The 16,535-nt window shown below is 39.6% G+C and overlaps 1 protein-coding gene across 1 annotated transcript; it reads right to left on the minus strand.

Annotated features, from left to right (window-relative positions):
- Window positions 1–1,467: 1,467 nt before the first annotated feature.
- Window positions 1,468–13,580, minus strand: LOC100560037 (keratin, type II cytoskeletal 5). Its single transcript, XM_003217022.4, has 9 exons — window positions 12,924–13,580; window positions 11,545–11,762; window positions 10,417–10,477; window positions 9,990–10,085; window positions 8,935–9,099; window positions 6,772–6,897; window positions 3,811–4,031; window positions 2,894–2,925; window positions 1,468–2,667 (listed from the first exon to the last, which is right to left on the minus strand). The coding sequence occupies exons 1-9, from the start codon at window positions 13,563–13,565 to the stop codon at window positions 2,270–2,272; spliced, it is 1,959 nt and encodes a 652-aa protein (XP_003217070.2). The 5' UTR covers window positions 13,566–13,580; the 3' UTR covers window positions 1,468–2,269.
- Between the last annotated feature and the right edge of the window lie 2,955 nt (window positions 13,581–16,535).

Raw genomic sequence — 16,535 nt, forward strand, 5'->3', positions numbered from 1 at the left:
CCTCTCTTTCCCTTTCTACAGGCAAGTGGCTACTTTTACATGCTGGCCAGCTCAGGAAGATCCATTGACTTCTGTGGGATTGACTCACAAGTAGACACACCTTGAGCACCACAATTAAGGACAGCCGGGTAGATGAGGACAGAGCATTTACTGGTCTGGACAACAATAAATTTTGCTTTATTGCAGGTTTCTGCAGTGCTCTCCTAGCGAAGCAGATTACTCCTGAGTTCTGACTGCACCCAGGTGATTTTTGCTGGTGTAGACACACCAATAGTGTTATTTTTTGAAAGTCAATTAATAGCACAATCCTATATATGTCTACTGAAAAGTAGGTATCCCTGGTCTGGACATGGCTCATTCCTGGATGTGTAGGTATGCAATAGATTGCAGCCTGAAAGAGAAAGTGTTTGTAAAATGGGCTGTTTGGTTTCCAGGAACAATATTTTGTAAATAAAGGGACAAATTCCATGCATGTATGAGATCTAGATCAGTGCAGAGTGTATATATCAAGGGACCCCTCTATGAAAACAGTTGTTATGGGGAGGCTCTTGGTTATTGTATTATGTTAAATTGAGCTTTTTAATAGCTTTTTACCTTTTATTTGCAATTGTATCCTTTTCCATATAGGGTTGAATTGTTTCAATGCTGTGGCTAGTTTCATTGCATTTTAATATTCATTTTTGGGATGTTTTAACTATGTTGTTCTTTTCAAATTGTGAGACCAATATGTAGGAGAAAGGTGGGATGCACCTTTCAACAGCAATTCTGTATTGTTCTTTGCTTTGTTTTTAAATTGTTGTTAACAGGAAACCACAAAATTTAGAAAATGTTTAAAATGAAATTGGTCCTTGGTGTTCTGTTACATCTTGAAACATTGTGCCATTAAATCAGAGCGCAAAAATGAAAATTTGCAGCTCTGAAACACATCTTAAAAAACAACCAGGAATAAATGAACAATCTAGCAAAAAAAAGCTATTAAGTATTAATGTTTTCAATGAGACTGATGTAAACACATAACCTTAAATCTAGCTTTTAATGCCAGCTAGAATCACTGAACTGACAGATCTTTAACAAGTTCTGTGTAAATCCCATTATTCAGTGGGTATATCCTAGTTGGAATTAGCCCATGCCCAGTTCTCCCTTTCAAATCAGTTGGATTTTATTAAGGTTATGGACTTAAATGTTGAGTGTACTGATTAATTTCAAAGCCAAAGTCTTAAGTATTAATTGTACGTTTTTCATACTTTTTTCCTTAACGTATGCTGCAAAAGGAATGTGGAGATTGTGATCCCATTTTGGATTAGTCATAATTAATTGTATAGGGTTGAATTCCCAAGTAAATATACATAGGCTTTCAGTGCAATTTTTTCTCAAGCTAATTCAGTTTAGAAGATTATGTACAAGCCCTCACTTTCACCCTACATTAATTGAATTGTATAAGAGAAAGAAAGAAATCAAAACCACATCTGACTTTGACTGCAGTTTATTGAAAATGGTTGCCTCCCAAGAAATTGGGAAACAAACCATGAGAGATAAAGATAGGTGCATGTAATTCACAAAACTGGCGAGGTTGGACATTTTCATGGTACTGTGATGAGACAACATCCCAAATCATCAAATCTAATTAGTGGATTGTTACACAATGCTCTATAGTTAACTCTGTCATTGAGTCTGGACTAAAACAGGGCTGTAATTAAGAAAAACAAATAGTCTCATTGTATAACTTTAAGTCAATAAGGGCATTTGTCAGTGTCAGCCATTCTGCAACATAAAAACAGACAGTGGGAATGAATGATTTATTCTGAAGGTGGGAATTACAACACCTGAAGAGAACAATCCATTGGAAGAAGAAGCCTCAAGAGAAAAAAAGAAAAGGTCATGTTCATATGCATTACCATTGGAGAGCCACCAAAACAAAGCCAAAATATACAGCATAATGAAAGAAGCACTGCCTGATCTGCACATCTCCCTTTCCTCTTTTCAAGCAACTTTTCATTCTATTGATATTCTATTGCATCACCAGTACATGCCAATTGCCATTTTTCTGTAGGTCTGTTCCACTATTGGTCACCTAATAGGTGGTACAGGCATGTTGGAAGATGGTTACTTTCAGTGGTGCGTTCTTGTGGGTTTTATCTGGGGAGCAAAATAGATAAAGATCTTGTGCTTAAAGGCCACAGTTTGTTTCTTTTCTGGATTACCAGGGTAGAGCTGAAGGTGATGTGCTGTTGTCACTTGGAGCTTTCCTTTTGAAGACCTGTAGGGGTGCTTAATAACCTCCGCCTTTGACAGATGAACTGGATGTAGTGGTTCTCCTGATAATTGTGCTAGATCCACTTCCAGAACCACGTGAGTATCCGCCGCCTCCATAGGAAGAGCCGCCTGAGCCTCCGCTGCTTATAATTCCTCCATAGCCTCCACTTCCACCTCCGTAGCCAATACTTCCACCTCCGTAGCCTCCGCTTACACTTCCGTAGCCACCACTCATGCCTCCGCCCATTCCTCCACCTCCAATGGAACCACCCATGCCGCTGCCACCGAAACTGCCACCACCAAGACCGCCGCCCATTCCAAGGCCGCCACCTCCCATTCCTCCACCTAGTCCGCCTCCAAGTCCACCAAGTCCTCCGCCGCCAATTCCTCCTCCATAACTGCTGCCTCTCACAGCTGTAAGAAAAACACATATTCAGTACATATGCCACCATATAAATACCATATATATACAGGGTATTTGAAAAAATCTCCCTAGTTTTAATGTGTTTATACTTAAAACTAGGGAATTCTTTTTAAAACACCCTGTATATATGTGTGTGTGTGTGTGTACACACACACACACACACCTTTAAAATGGTAAATCTCAAATCAGTTACAATGAAAATGACAAGTTACTTACAGACATGGACTTGGGATCCTAGGCCAGATATCCTGTTTAGGAGCAAGTGACAAAAGACATTTATTGAAACAAATGAAAAAGCCATAATAGGCCTAGCAGTATTTTCAGATGAGAGTAGACCTGCTGCTAATATTTATAAATTATAGAATCATGAGTTGCAACTTGCAACAGAGTCCAAAATTTGGAAAAGGTTTTTTTTTTTACTTTGTTGTTTCTAATTTATGGCGACCCGAAGGTAAACTTTTCACCAGGTTTACATGACAAGAGTTTGTTCAGAATTGGCTTGTCATTGCATTTGTCTTTGGCTAAAGGAGTATGCCTTGCTCGAAGCCATCAAGAGGGTTTCCATGGTCAATCAGGGATTCAAAGCCAAGTCTCTTAGAGCCTTAATCCAATGATGAAGCACTACATAATGGTGGTTCTATCCTACACTCCCTTCCTTTTTAGAAACTACAACCTCAAAGTCTCCCCAGCCTGCTGGCTAGATTTTCTGGAACATCTAGTCCAAAAACTAACTTTTCAACAGTTTTGAAGATTTAACAGTGTCCTTTGTTAAATCTGGACCCTCCATACATCAGCCTCAGTTCCCTGCCTTCAGTTCAACTTATACAGATCCAAGAAGATGGAACACTTCACCAAATGATCCCAGTAAGTCTAGGACAAGAACACAACTCAGAGAGAGCCACTGCATTTCTCAAGGGAACCTGGAGACAAATTGGGCTTCCTCTCCCCAAATTAAGATGTTAAAATAGTTATAGGACACTAGCCATACAGGAAAACATTGGCTGGATCCCCACCGAAAACTTGACACCCCATAATATTTGAAATCAAGATAAATGGTACCTATCAACACTGGGTGCCCAGCAAACCAATTTACAAAAAAAAGTCCCTGATACGAAAGGTGGCAGCAGACACACCTGCTCTCTTCTCCTTCCAGCAGTTTCCTGTACATAGCAATTTCCATGTCCAGAGCCAGCTTGACATTCAGCAGGTCCTGGTACTCTTTCAAGAGGCGGGCCAACACTTCTTTGTCCTTGGTCAGGGAACCTTCCAATTCATCCAGCTTCTGCTTAGCATCACGGAGCGCCATCTCACCACGTTCCTCAGCTTCAGCAATAGCTGACTGCATTTGAGCAGCCTATAAAAGAACAGGGAATATTTGAAAAATTACCCCCTTATCTCCATTGAGTGCTTTCTTCTGACAATCTGACCCTGTTCTAGCCATATAGCTATGGGGCAGGGGAGAGATGTACCCTTGATGTAAAAAAGAAGTCTCCCATTTACCCACCCAACTTTCATTCTCCAAATTTCTAGCATTGTAATAGCTTAAAACTTCCTCTGAGCATATAAATATATAGCTTAGGCATCCAAAATAAAGGGAATTGATTTTATTTAATATATTTGTATTATATATTCAATATTATTATATATTATATTGTATTATTAGTAGTATTATATTGTATTACATTATTCTCATTCATGAGGGCAATACTCTCATTCTGCACCCTCATCCAGTATTTCTTCCATTGATCCAACTGAAGCATTCAAAATATTTGAACAATGTAGGATTTGATGGTCAAGAACCCCTGGTAATAATCTCAACTGATGAGAATCATTGCAGTTTGGGACTCATTCTACACAAAATTCACACTTGGTTGTTTTCTGCTGTTGTTGTTGTTGTTATTGTTATTCCATACAGTCATTCCCAACCACGTACGAATGTTATGTACCTCAAGTTCCCAAATTTTAAACAGACTTCAAAACTTGGACAGCCTCCCAAGAATTTCTCACAAGTAGAAACATAAGTTTTTATGCATTGCTTCCTTTGGAAAGAAAATTAACAAGGGATTGCACCCCTACAGAAGAGTTCAAATTAATGGCAGACTATAAAGATGAGAAACATGTAAACATATATATATATATATATATATATATATATATATATATATATATATATATATATCTCGGTGTGAGATAGTTTCCGGGGGATTCCAAATGTATGTCCAAAACATCTGGAGGGTCCCAGGGGAAATTGAGTTTGCATCAATGCAAGATATGAAACCTTAGCTTCCATTAAACCAGGTTTATTTCCTTAAAGCTTAAACTAGGACTCACAACAGATTCACTGCCCTCCTAGTATAGTAGCACTACCACTTGCTTATGAATTTCAGCCTTGGCTGTTCTGACTGGCAAGGACTTTCCCAGGATCCAGGTAGAGAACTTTTCCAGCCCCATCTAAAGATACCAAGATTGAGCCCATGACCTTTCACATGCAGAGCTCACGCTCCTCCACTAAGCTATAAGCACTAGCCCTTTTTTCAGAGCTCCTGGTTTTAATGCCTAAAAGATTCCACCCTGAAACCTCCCAGGCTCAAATTGCAACATGTTGTCCCTTCAGCCACCCAGGCTTCTGCAGAAATGTGATTTTAAGCAGTATCACACACCTGCATTTCCATACAGGCAGTGCAATGTATCTTGTGTGCATGTTTCCCTGTTGCCTATGATGCAACAATCAAACCAACCCCTTTGGACCTTCCTATATTGTAGAGCACAGAGAGACTGGGAAAGGTGATTGAGAAGGAGATAGGCAACCTTTAGCAGCTGCCTGCAATGAAAGTGTGACAGTGCTGAGTTAAGAGTGTTGTCTGTTCTGTAAGCCAATGACTCAATGCTCTTTCCCAATTGTCATCCCTATATCTGTTTTCTCCATCTTAACAACTCCCAAATATATTTTATTGCACTTTCTACCATCTCCAAACATCAGGTTTGAAAGGAAGCCAGACTCAGTTAAATATAGTCGACCTTCCACATTTGCTATGGATAGGGGTGCAGGACTCCCTTGTAAGCGAAAAACCATGAATAAAAATTTTCTTTTCTTTTTTTTACCTGAGAGAACACTGCTCTAGGAACTTTCACAACCCAATGGCCAACTTCTATTGGAAACTGAACATAGACTTTCACTGGAGGATTTAGAGAATCTAGAGAGGTGCTCTATCTAGAAATCTCTAGTCTACATCTTCCTGCATGACTGGAGGAAGCTGAACATAGAATCACACTGGAAGACCTAGAGATACCTAGAGAGTACTTTTTCATCAAATCTGTGAATAATCAAATCTGCAAAAGTGGAGGAACAACTACACTTTTGATTGGAATTATCAGAGATTGAAGCAGGGTTTTCTACAAAGTATCATAATTCGGGAAAATTGCTTTTTTTGAGATTATAATTCTCAGACATTTTTGTTGAGGAATTGAATCACAGTTTCCCACAAGATATCAGAGTTTGAAAAATGTACGTTTTTAAACTATAATTCTCAGAGTTTCCCAGCAGGCTTATGCAGAAGGATTGGGGAGGAGGCTGTGGTAATAAAAAGGTAACTTTTCCTAGGTCTCCAACATTTTTATACTGACTTAAGGCCCTACTTTCTAAACTGGCATGGATATCTAAAAAGGGAATTCAGTTTCCATTCTTATGGTCAAATAGTATTGTATATACTCAGGTATAAGCTTACCCGAATATAAGCAAAGGCACCTAATTTTACCACAAAAAACTGGGAAAACATATTGACTCGAGTACAAGACAAGGGTTGGAAATGCAGCAGCTACTAGTAAATTTCAAAAATAAAAATAGATACCAATAAAATTGAGGCATCAGTAGGTTAAATGTTTTCGAATATTTACATTAAAATGTAATTTAAGATAATAGTAAGACTTCAATGAGATAAGACTTTCCAACTCTGATTAGCTAAATACTCCAACCTGAATATAAGGTGGCCAGGACCTTCATTCGAGTATAAGCCGAGGGGGGCTTTTTCAACCTTAAATAAGTCTGAAAAACTCTGCTTATACTCGAATATATACAGTATGTTTGTCCTCCATACCTGTTTCTTGGCATGCTCAATTTCAGCTCGCAGCCTCTGGATGTTCCTGGTCAGCTCCTGAATCTCTTGTCTGGTGTTCTGCAGATTTTCCCCATGTCTTCCTGCTGCGTTCTGCAGAGCTTCATACTGATGGATAACAACCATGTGTTTAAAAGTGCAACAGGTGAAGAAGAGAAAACAGCCAAACTTTCCTTTACTGCACCATATTAATAAAAATTCTATGGCTTATAACAGAAATGGCCAACAAGATCTCCTCATTGTACAGTCCTGTCTTTTATACCACCATAATGAATCTGGTCTTTCCCCTAAAAGAATTCTAGGAATTATAGTTGGTAAATGAAGGATTTCCCATTCCTCTCCTAGCAGCCAGGTACTTTGGGACAAGCTGTGGTGACCATCCCTGCTGCTGTCTGTCACAAAGCTTTCAGGAGGGAGCTGGATACATCCTTGCTCACCACCCAGCTCCTCAGCACCTCCAAGAATCCCTATGCTGGTGGGTCTGCCTCAGCTGTAAGGATTATTCACACTGCAAAATCAGAGTAATTTGACATCACATTTACTGTCATGGCTCAATGCTATGGAATTATGTGATATGTAGTTTTGTGGGCCAACAAACTCCAAATTTAACAAATGTATAGGATGAATCCATGGCAGTTATAGTGGTGTCAAACTGCTACCATTCGGTCATGTGGGTGGTCTTTCAATCACTAGCAATAGCACAACCATGATAACTCTTAATTCAAACATGTATGATATCATAATTCTTAGTCTATGAAATTATAAAGACCTCACAGGCTATTAGCCCCTGTCCCAGTGGTTTCATCTTATTGAACCAAATGTTGAGGAAATAATCAGCTTGTGAACTGAGATCCACACTATCATCAGGAATGAATGGCTTCAGCATGCTGTCATGTTTATTCCTTTTTCCTCTAAAAGTAAATTTCTGAGCTCTGCTTCTATCACTGCCATGGCTCTCCCAAAGCATGTTGGGAATGTATTTATTTATTTATATAATGCTTTTCTCACCCCTGAGGGGACTCGAAGTGGTTCACAAGATAGTAATGGCAAAATTCAATGCCTCACATAAATGTAAAATACATCACCTATGTAAAATAACATAACTGTAGATTAAAACCATTAAAACTATAAAACAATCAACAGAGACATAAACATAAAATATTAGACATTGCTTCGATCCCGAGGTTTTCATTTCACTATTTGATTTCACTCCCCAAACGCTTGCTTGAAAACCCAAGTTCTAAGTTGTTTTCTACGCGCCAGGAAGGCTGGGGGCTGATCTAATCTCGCTGGTAAGGGAGTTTCACAGCCAAGGGGCCACCACTGAGAAGGCCCTGTCTCTCGTTCCCACCAATCGCACCTGCGAAGGCAGTGGGATGGAGAGCAGGGTCTCCCCAGCCAATCTTAGTGCTTAACCAGTTCATAAAGGGAGATGCATTCAGATAGGTAAGCTGGACTGGAACCATTTAGGGATTAATAGCCTATAACTCAGCACTGTGAATTGTGCTCAATAGCAAACCAGCAGCCAGTGGAACTGACGCAACAGAGGAGTTGTATGCTCCTTGTACACCGCTTCAGTTAGAAAGCTGGCTGCTGCCCAATTGAAACATCTGCATTGCAGTAGTCTCTTCAAAATGTAACAGGAGGGTGGACCACTATGGCCAAGTCTGACTCCTCAAAGTACAAGCGCAGCTGGCAAACAAGTTTTAGTTGTGCGAATGCTCCCCTGGCCACCGCCAAAACTTGGGGTTCCAGGCTTAGCAATGAGTCCAGGAGAACTCCCAAGCTGAGAACCTGTGTTTTCAGGGGAAGTGTAACACTGCCCAGCATGTAATTGGGTGAAAATCTTGAGGATTCATTCCTAGAGACTCATAGTGACCTTTCTCCTAACACGGAACTACAGTTCCCAAGGTTTTCTAGAAAAAAGAGAATCACAATTGAATTCCTTTTAACCCAGTATAAGTGTGTTTTCAGTTCCTCTTGTAGGGAGAACAAATAGAAAATGGACAGATATTGGCAAATGCCAGCTCCATTCTTCTTCGGACATTCTTCCATTAGTCTCTTTAAAAGGAAAATATCCACTTCACAGAAAAGCAGAAAACATTGTTAGGTATAATGATTTTGAGTCTCAGGTGGGTTACTTACTTGAGAGCGATACCAGGTCTCAGCCTCGGCTCGGCTGCTGCGAGCAACCTCCTCATATTGAGCTCTTACTTCATCAATCATGCCTTCCAAGTTCAAATCACGGCTGTCATCCATGTTCACAACCACTGAGGTGTCTTTACCTCCAATAGGGATCTGAGATAGTTCCTGCAAGGGGGCAACAGCAGCAAAAATTCAGCCAATGAATTGTACTTGAAGTCAGCTTCACCTCATCTATAAATGTAGTACGTGTAGTGTAAAAGATTAGACTAATACAATACGTTTAAATCCTTTGTTTCGTAGCTGAAAATTCAGCTCTTCTAATAAAATTGGGTCAAAATAGATGGTATTTCTCATAGTAGAAGTTATGGCAAACCTAAAATAAAAATATTTGGAATACCAAATTGATTTGGTCTTTATTTTATACTGAATACACACATGCACATTTCTAGACCTCAGCTCAGTTTCTAGATCCCAACGAAGAAGAGAGACAAAATAAAAACTGGCATGCCATCAACTTAATCTAACAGTTTGTTGCAGGTACATAACATGGAAATGCCTAGAGCAGTGGTTCTCAACCTGTAGGTCCCCAGATGTTTTGGCCTTCAACTCCCAGAAATCCTAACAGCTGGTAAACTGGCTGGGATTTCTGGGAGTTGTAGGCCAAAACACCTGAGGACCTACAGGTTGAGATCCACTGCTCTAGAGCAATATGAACACAGAGATCTCAGAATCATGCAGATTACACTGCTTGAGATGAAGCACCACACAATAAAGGAAGGGGCAAAGCCAAATGCAACTAAAAATATCTGTAGGATATTAAGTAGACTCATGGATACCACATCTTCTTCCAAAGACTCCAGGCCATCCTCCCCCCCCCCCCCCCCCAAAGCATGTGGAATGAAGATGGTGTGTTCATTTGATATAAAGAGAGAATGTGGCTTCCTTTGAAACCAAAATTGAATTTGAGTTCTGGGGGAAGGTTGGGGACTGCGGCACATCATTTCTGATAATAACATAATGTTCAGGCTCAGAGATGGAACAGAAAGATCCCTTACTATGTCAAATATTCTTCTGAAGAAGTTGATCTGCTCAACTATACCACCAACTTTAGCTTCCAAGTCAACTTTGTTCATGTAGGCAGAATCCACATCCTGGGGGGAGGAAATAAAGAAGCCAAATGTAAAGTTACAGAAAGCTAAGTTTTTAGCATATCTACAAGTTTTTACCATGTCCATATTGTGCTCTCTGTTTTTTGTTTGCTTGTCTATTCTTACTGTGACAAAGTTAATCTAAGGAGCAGGGTTCAAATGTCTGCTCAGGAACAGAAACCATGCTCAGCATTATAAGAAAACAATAGCAAGCCCCCTCAGAAGAAATATTACCAGAAATGTCTGAAAAAAGGGCTGATAGGTGCTTGAATTCTGTTACTAGATAGGTAACACCTTCTCTTTTTCTAGTATGATATCAAAGTTAGTTGCTCACCTTTTTGAGCACGACAAATTCATTTTCAGAAGTTGTACGTTGGTTTATCTCTTGTTCATACCTGTTTAAAAGAGAAGGAAGAGAAAAAGAAGATACCAACACAGTGAATGTTACTGGCTTCATACACACAACAGAATATAAAAAGCAAGCATACAAAAAAAAAAAAGAATGCAAAAATGTTAAAATGGGCCACATAAGTTGAACATTATTATATTATATCCCCAAGAAAGAATTAAAATAGACCGGCATGCTACTCATGAGTCTGTCTGTCTTTCTTTCTTTCTTTCTTTCTTTCATCACTGCAGAGGTCAGAATTCTGTACCAATCATACAATGACTAAAATCCTCTCCAAAAACAACAATCCCTTTCCTCTGGTTCAGTTATCACCATGGCCATTCCTTTGGCTAGTGGAAAATGGGGATATCAGTAAATAAGCATTCAGCTACATTACTGTATTTCAGTGGTTCTCAACCTGTGCATCCCTAGATGTTTTGGCCTTCAACTCCCAGAAATTCCAACAGCTGGTATACTGGCTAGGGTTTCTGGGAGTTGTAGGCCAAAACACCTGGGGACCCATAGGTGGAGAATCACTGCTGTTTTTGGATACACTATGACAGAAATTACCAAGGACCTTGTCTGTTGGAATGACATCAGAGTAGTACATCCTGTTTTAGGAAAATAACCCGATATTTTTCTGCTGCTCTCCCTGAACTACCTACAGTTAATTGGTAGTTTAGAGCTGACTATCCCTCTGTTCAACTGGACCACCAATGGCAACAACAAATCCTCTAACTGTCCTATTTAATTATCTGTCATTCTACTTTGTCAGCTGTTCCTCAAATAATCCCATTTTTCCTTTCCCCCAATGTTCATGTTTGTATTCTCCTCATTTCAGCTGCTGCAAACCGAGTTCAAAGAGAAAAAGTAGCTTGCACCCAATTAACTCCATATGGAGGGAGGAGAGGAAAGGGTAAAAATCATTCCCAGTGAGCTCAGGCAAAGCATACTACAGCAGCCTTTCTAGCACGTGTGAGTCCTTGTTTGCCATCCTGGCCACCCATGCCCTAGTTTCGCCTATGAAATGTTGGTGGGTGGGTGACAAGAATCTGTCATTTCTTCTTTCCTTACTTGTTCTTGGAGTCTTCCACAACTTGCTGCATGTTTTGAAGCTCAGACATCAGCTGTTGCTTTTGGGAACGGATTTGATCAATTTGGTTCCTCAGGCCGTTCAGGAAAAGCTGATATTCACCATCCAGGTTCTGCATCGGACCTCGGCCCTGAGTCTGTTGCTGTAAGATCTGCCATTTCGTTTGCAGAACCTTGTTTTGCTGTTCAAGGAACCTTACCTAAAAGTAAAGAATGAGATATATCTGAGTGCATGGGATGGATGTTTCTGATTGACAGCAAAGACAGACCTTTCATAAATAATTGATTTTATGCCAAGGCCCACAACAAACTGATTGGAAACTCAGATATGCACAATTTTCTCCATTTAATGTATAATGTTTCACTAAGTTCAACAAATGTCCTTTGGTTTCTGACAAAATTCATCAGAAGTTACAAGAGGAACCAGTAGTTTCATAGTTTTCTTACTAGAGTTTCTTAAACTCTGCTCCTCCAAATGTTTTGGATTTCAGTTTCCAGAAATCCCAGCCACGTTACTAGCTGTTAGGATTTGTGGGAACTGAAGTCCAAAGCACCTGGAGGAGCAGAGTTTGAGATACACTGTTACAGAGGAACTCCTTCATTACCATAGAGATATTTAGTGTCCGCTTGTAAGTGATCCTGACTGAAGTGAATGAAGGTTCTTTTCTAATTGGTTCTCATTAACAGTACCTTGGGTAGGTTACCAAATGACTGTTCTTATTATTGTTCATATTATTTCTAGTTTTCATCTTGTACTACTAAATCTTTGTGGCCTTTAGAAAAAAGTCATTTTAAAATGATAAAATAATATACTGATACAAAATGAGACACAGAGAAGTGTGTGTGTATATATATATATATATATATATATATATATATATATATATATATATATATGAATAAATGGCTTTTTGCCTCCACAAATTCAATTTCTGTCTTCATCCATTACTATAATTTTTAAAGAAAGCCTTTCCACTCCCACATATTTCTGGAACCAATTTTAGGTTCTCCATGATAGCTGAAATTATTTTATTTTGAGGCATTCTCTTATTATTTCTAGCTATCAGTCTATAATCATGTGCAATTATTTTAATGTATTTGAAATGTCTGAATGGGATAGCTGTATACAATTGATAAGATATAAGGAGATGGCTTCTAATTTTAGAATCTTAAGAAGGTATTATGTGGAGAAGAAATCCTATCTAATCCCTAGTTGTATATGGGAAAATAAATATATAAATCAGTATTCTGATTTTCAAGAATAACCACATTTAGAATTTCAAAATTAACTGACTCCCTTCCATACTTGAGCATGCCTTCCATGAAATCAAGTTGCATCACATGTTCTTCTGATAACTCACCTTGTCAATGAAGTTGGCAAATTGGTTGTTGAGGAGCTTGATCTGCTCTTTCTCCTGATTTTTCACTTGCTGGATCTGGGGGTCTATCTCTACATTGACTGGTCGCAGAAGACTTGGATCTATTTGGACACTGCCAATGCCTCCAGGTCCACCAGCTAGTCCTCCTGGACCAAATCCACCACCTCCAAAGCCACCACCCATTCCTCCAGGTCCAAATCCACCACCAATTCCTCCAGGCCCAAAACCACCACCCATTCCACCACCTCCAAAGCCACCCATTCCACCACCACCATAGCCACCCATTCCGCTGCCACCATAGCCACCCATTCCGCCACCACCATAGCCGCCACTCATTCCACTACCAAAACCACCACCCATTCCACCAGCTCCACCTCCATAGCCGCCACCATAACCTCCATACATGCCACCGCCATAGCCTCGTCCATAGGAAATCCTTGTGCCTCCACCATAGTTATGAAGGCTTCTGCTGCCATACTGGCCTCTCATGCCACCGCCGCCACCACCAAATCCCCTGCATGAATAGGTATGTCTACCACCTCCTCCACCACCACCAATAGCAGAACATGAGCTGTAGCCCCTTCTGCTCCCTTTGGAGCTTTGAAAGCCTGTGTGGATAGACATTATAGTGGTGGAGTCAAACTAATAGAAGAGAAAACAATAAAGCCAAGTAGTTGCAATGCAATAAAGGAAGAGATGTATGCAGAGCCCAAGGGAAGCAAATCCCTCTGAATCCAGAGCTGGAAAGAGCTTCCCTTTTATTCAGTTTAAGGAGGTGTTTGATTTTGCATGGGCGGGGAGGAGAATATCATCTCATTGTGTTCATGAGTTTGGTGTGGCTGACAGATCTTCATCTTCAATTTACCAAACATTGACCCTACCCATTAACACACCCCTTCACTGCCAGAAGAAAAAAAAGAAGAGGAGGAAGAAGATAGGAATGGTGATGAAGAACACCAATGATCATGCAATAGCATTTCAATGACTGAGGAGGCTTAAGCTTGATTATTATGTCTGGGGAAGATCCTCTCTAATTGACACAATGCATCACTCTTTATTCACAATGGAGGTCCCATCTATCTGCATCTTCATCTACATTCTTAATGGTAAAGCTCTATGGCAAGCAGTCGCTTTGCAAAAGGCTAAGCAATAACACGGCTTTCCCAATTCCACAAAGCACACCCGCAATCACACCTTAAATCAGCCTTGATGTTGAAAATTGCCCTTAGCTGACTAAGAAAAGTTTCTCAATTGGTAGCTTGTAGAAGATGTGTATCAACTTTAGTATATTTTGAACAAGTGTGTGTCAGAGAGGATGTACTCCAGTTCTTCTCACAGGGGCATCAGTTCTTTAACTGAAGATGAACTGGAGCTTCAGTTTAATTTGGATCTTAGACCAGGAATGGTGGCTAACCAAAGATGAAAGTCAGCTGCAGGTGAGCTGGGTAACCAACTCTCCTTCTTCTTATATGTTGGATGATAAGTATAAGGAAACATATAGGCAAAAGGGGGTGTAAGCATATTTCAGATATGTTTAATACAGGGAGGCAAAGATCAGGATGAAATGGTGGGCAGCAAAAAAAGATCCAATGTACTGTCGGCATTGGAGATTAACTACTTAATTGTGACGTTTACCTTCATTCAAGCATCTAGCTTATAGATTGATCTATTGTTCTTTTAAATTGATAGAAAGAGATAGAAGAAGGTAGACAAAGATGTGGGGATAAGTCATGTAGAAAAGATAGATAGCCAGAGAGACCAGGTAGTAAACTTCACTTCTAAAAACTGCTGTTCAGTTACAGGAGACGGGACCTAGCAGCCACCTACATTATTCTGATGGAGAAGACAGTGTGAAAAAAGCCATTATGAAATGTGTTATTTGTCATTATGAAAGATATTCATCATGAGCATGCTGTCTTAGCTGTTGCAAGCTGAATTATCATTTATCAGAAATATGATCTTGAGGCTTTTAAAAACAGTCCATTAAATTCTGTGCCATATATTATTTGCTATTTTGCTAAACACTAATCATCTGTGACATTTCTTAAATTCTTCTATACAATTCAGTGAATATTCTTAGTTCGTGATAAGGCTTCTGCCCCACATTTCCATGCAACTTTGAGCAAACAGGAGGATGAGGATGAGTTGAGGAGGGTCATTTCTGTTTTAAATACAGTCTGGTTTCTGGACAAGCAAATAGATTCTGTGATTTCACTTTTGCCAAGTCATCCCCCAGTCAGTGACCACATCTGTTGCCAAGGCACTTTTGTATGCTATAGGACATCCAGTGGGGTACAATAATTCAATTTCACTGTTGAGGCTAATTCTACAAAGGCATAGGGCTATGAAAGTATAGCAATTATGCTAACTGGCTCAAGAGTGGTGGTGAAAAGCAGTATAAATGTAGACCTATCAAACACAAGCTAGCAGCTAGACCACAAAGGGAGAGAAATTCCATAAACACAGATGAAACCTAACCTGAAGCTTTGGAAGTTATCTACAGCTCTAAAGCCCAACATGTACCGAAGCACATATTTACTCATGGTTCTAGATCAAATCTTTTGTTGCATATTATTTTCAAAAAATGTCCAAATGCTAGAAGCCTGTGGCCAGTGATACAATCACACCAGAGTCATGAGGGTTGCATGGATTACACATTTCCATAATCATACAAGTTGGTTAAATGCTATTATTCTACCATAAGAGAAGGGAATGTATTCCTGAGTTATGTCACACATGATGCAAAAATGAATTAATTGAAAAAAATGAATTTATACTAGTTATCTTCATGCTATGTCCCTCCTAACCATGCAACACTATCAGTCGAATCACGCAGTGAAATCTCCCTATATTATACCAAGTGTGAAGTGGGATTCTGCTTTACAAAAAATATATATATGGAACAAATACTAAAGATAATAATATTTCATCTATAACTGTGGTTCTCAGCCTGTGGGTCTCCAGGTGTTTTGGCCTACAACTCCCAGAAATCCCAACCAGTTTACCAGCTGTTGGGATTTCTGAGAATTGAAGGCCAAAACATCTGGGGACCCACAGGTTGAGAACCACTGATCTATAAGTACCAGAATTCCCTAACATGCCTAGAATAGTCACTAATCCATAAAGGGAACATATATAATTTCGATGCAACCTTTTTTTACTGACCAATATAACCAATTATAGAGAGCACACAATTTAATTCCTTTCACTGTTATGATGTTGGGTATCATTTTAGATTAATGATTGATTAGAAACCTGGAGGTTGTTCTGGAAAAGTAGTCAGTGGAGTTCTTGAACCCAGCACCTTTTCCTGGCCACGCATTGGCAGGAGGCAATTTTCTGCTCCCTTCTTGTTCTGTCCTTCCTTGATACACAAAGGTCACCAGAATGAATGCTGAAATGCCCCTACAGCCAGTAAATGTATATTAACACTAGCATAAGCACATTAGTAAAGGGTATGTTTCATTAGTGCACTTCATAAATCATGGCCAGTGTATTCATTAACTCAGTTTTGCTCTTTTTTAACTCAGCTAAAACTCAACCTTTCATCATACCACCATCAATACTACTACTATGGTAAAGTCTTGCATTTCC

Source organism: Anolis carolinensis, chromosome 2, assembly GCF_035594765.1.
Source record: "Anolis carolinensis isolate JA03-04 chromosome 2, rAnoCar3.1.pri, whole genome shotgun sequence".
In the NCBI taxonomy this organism is placed as follows: domain Eukaryota; kingdom Metazoa; phylum Chordata; class Lepidosauria; order Squamata; family Dactyloidae; genus Anolis; species Anolis carolinensis.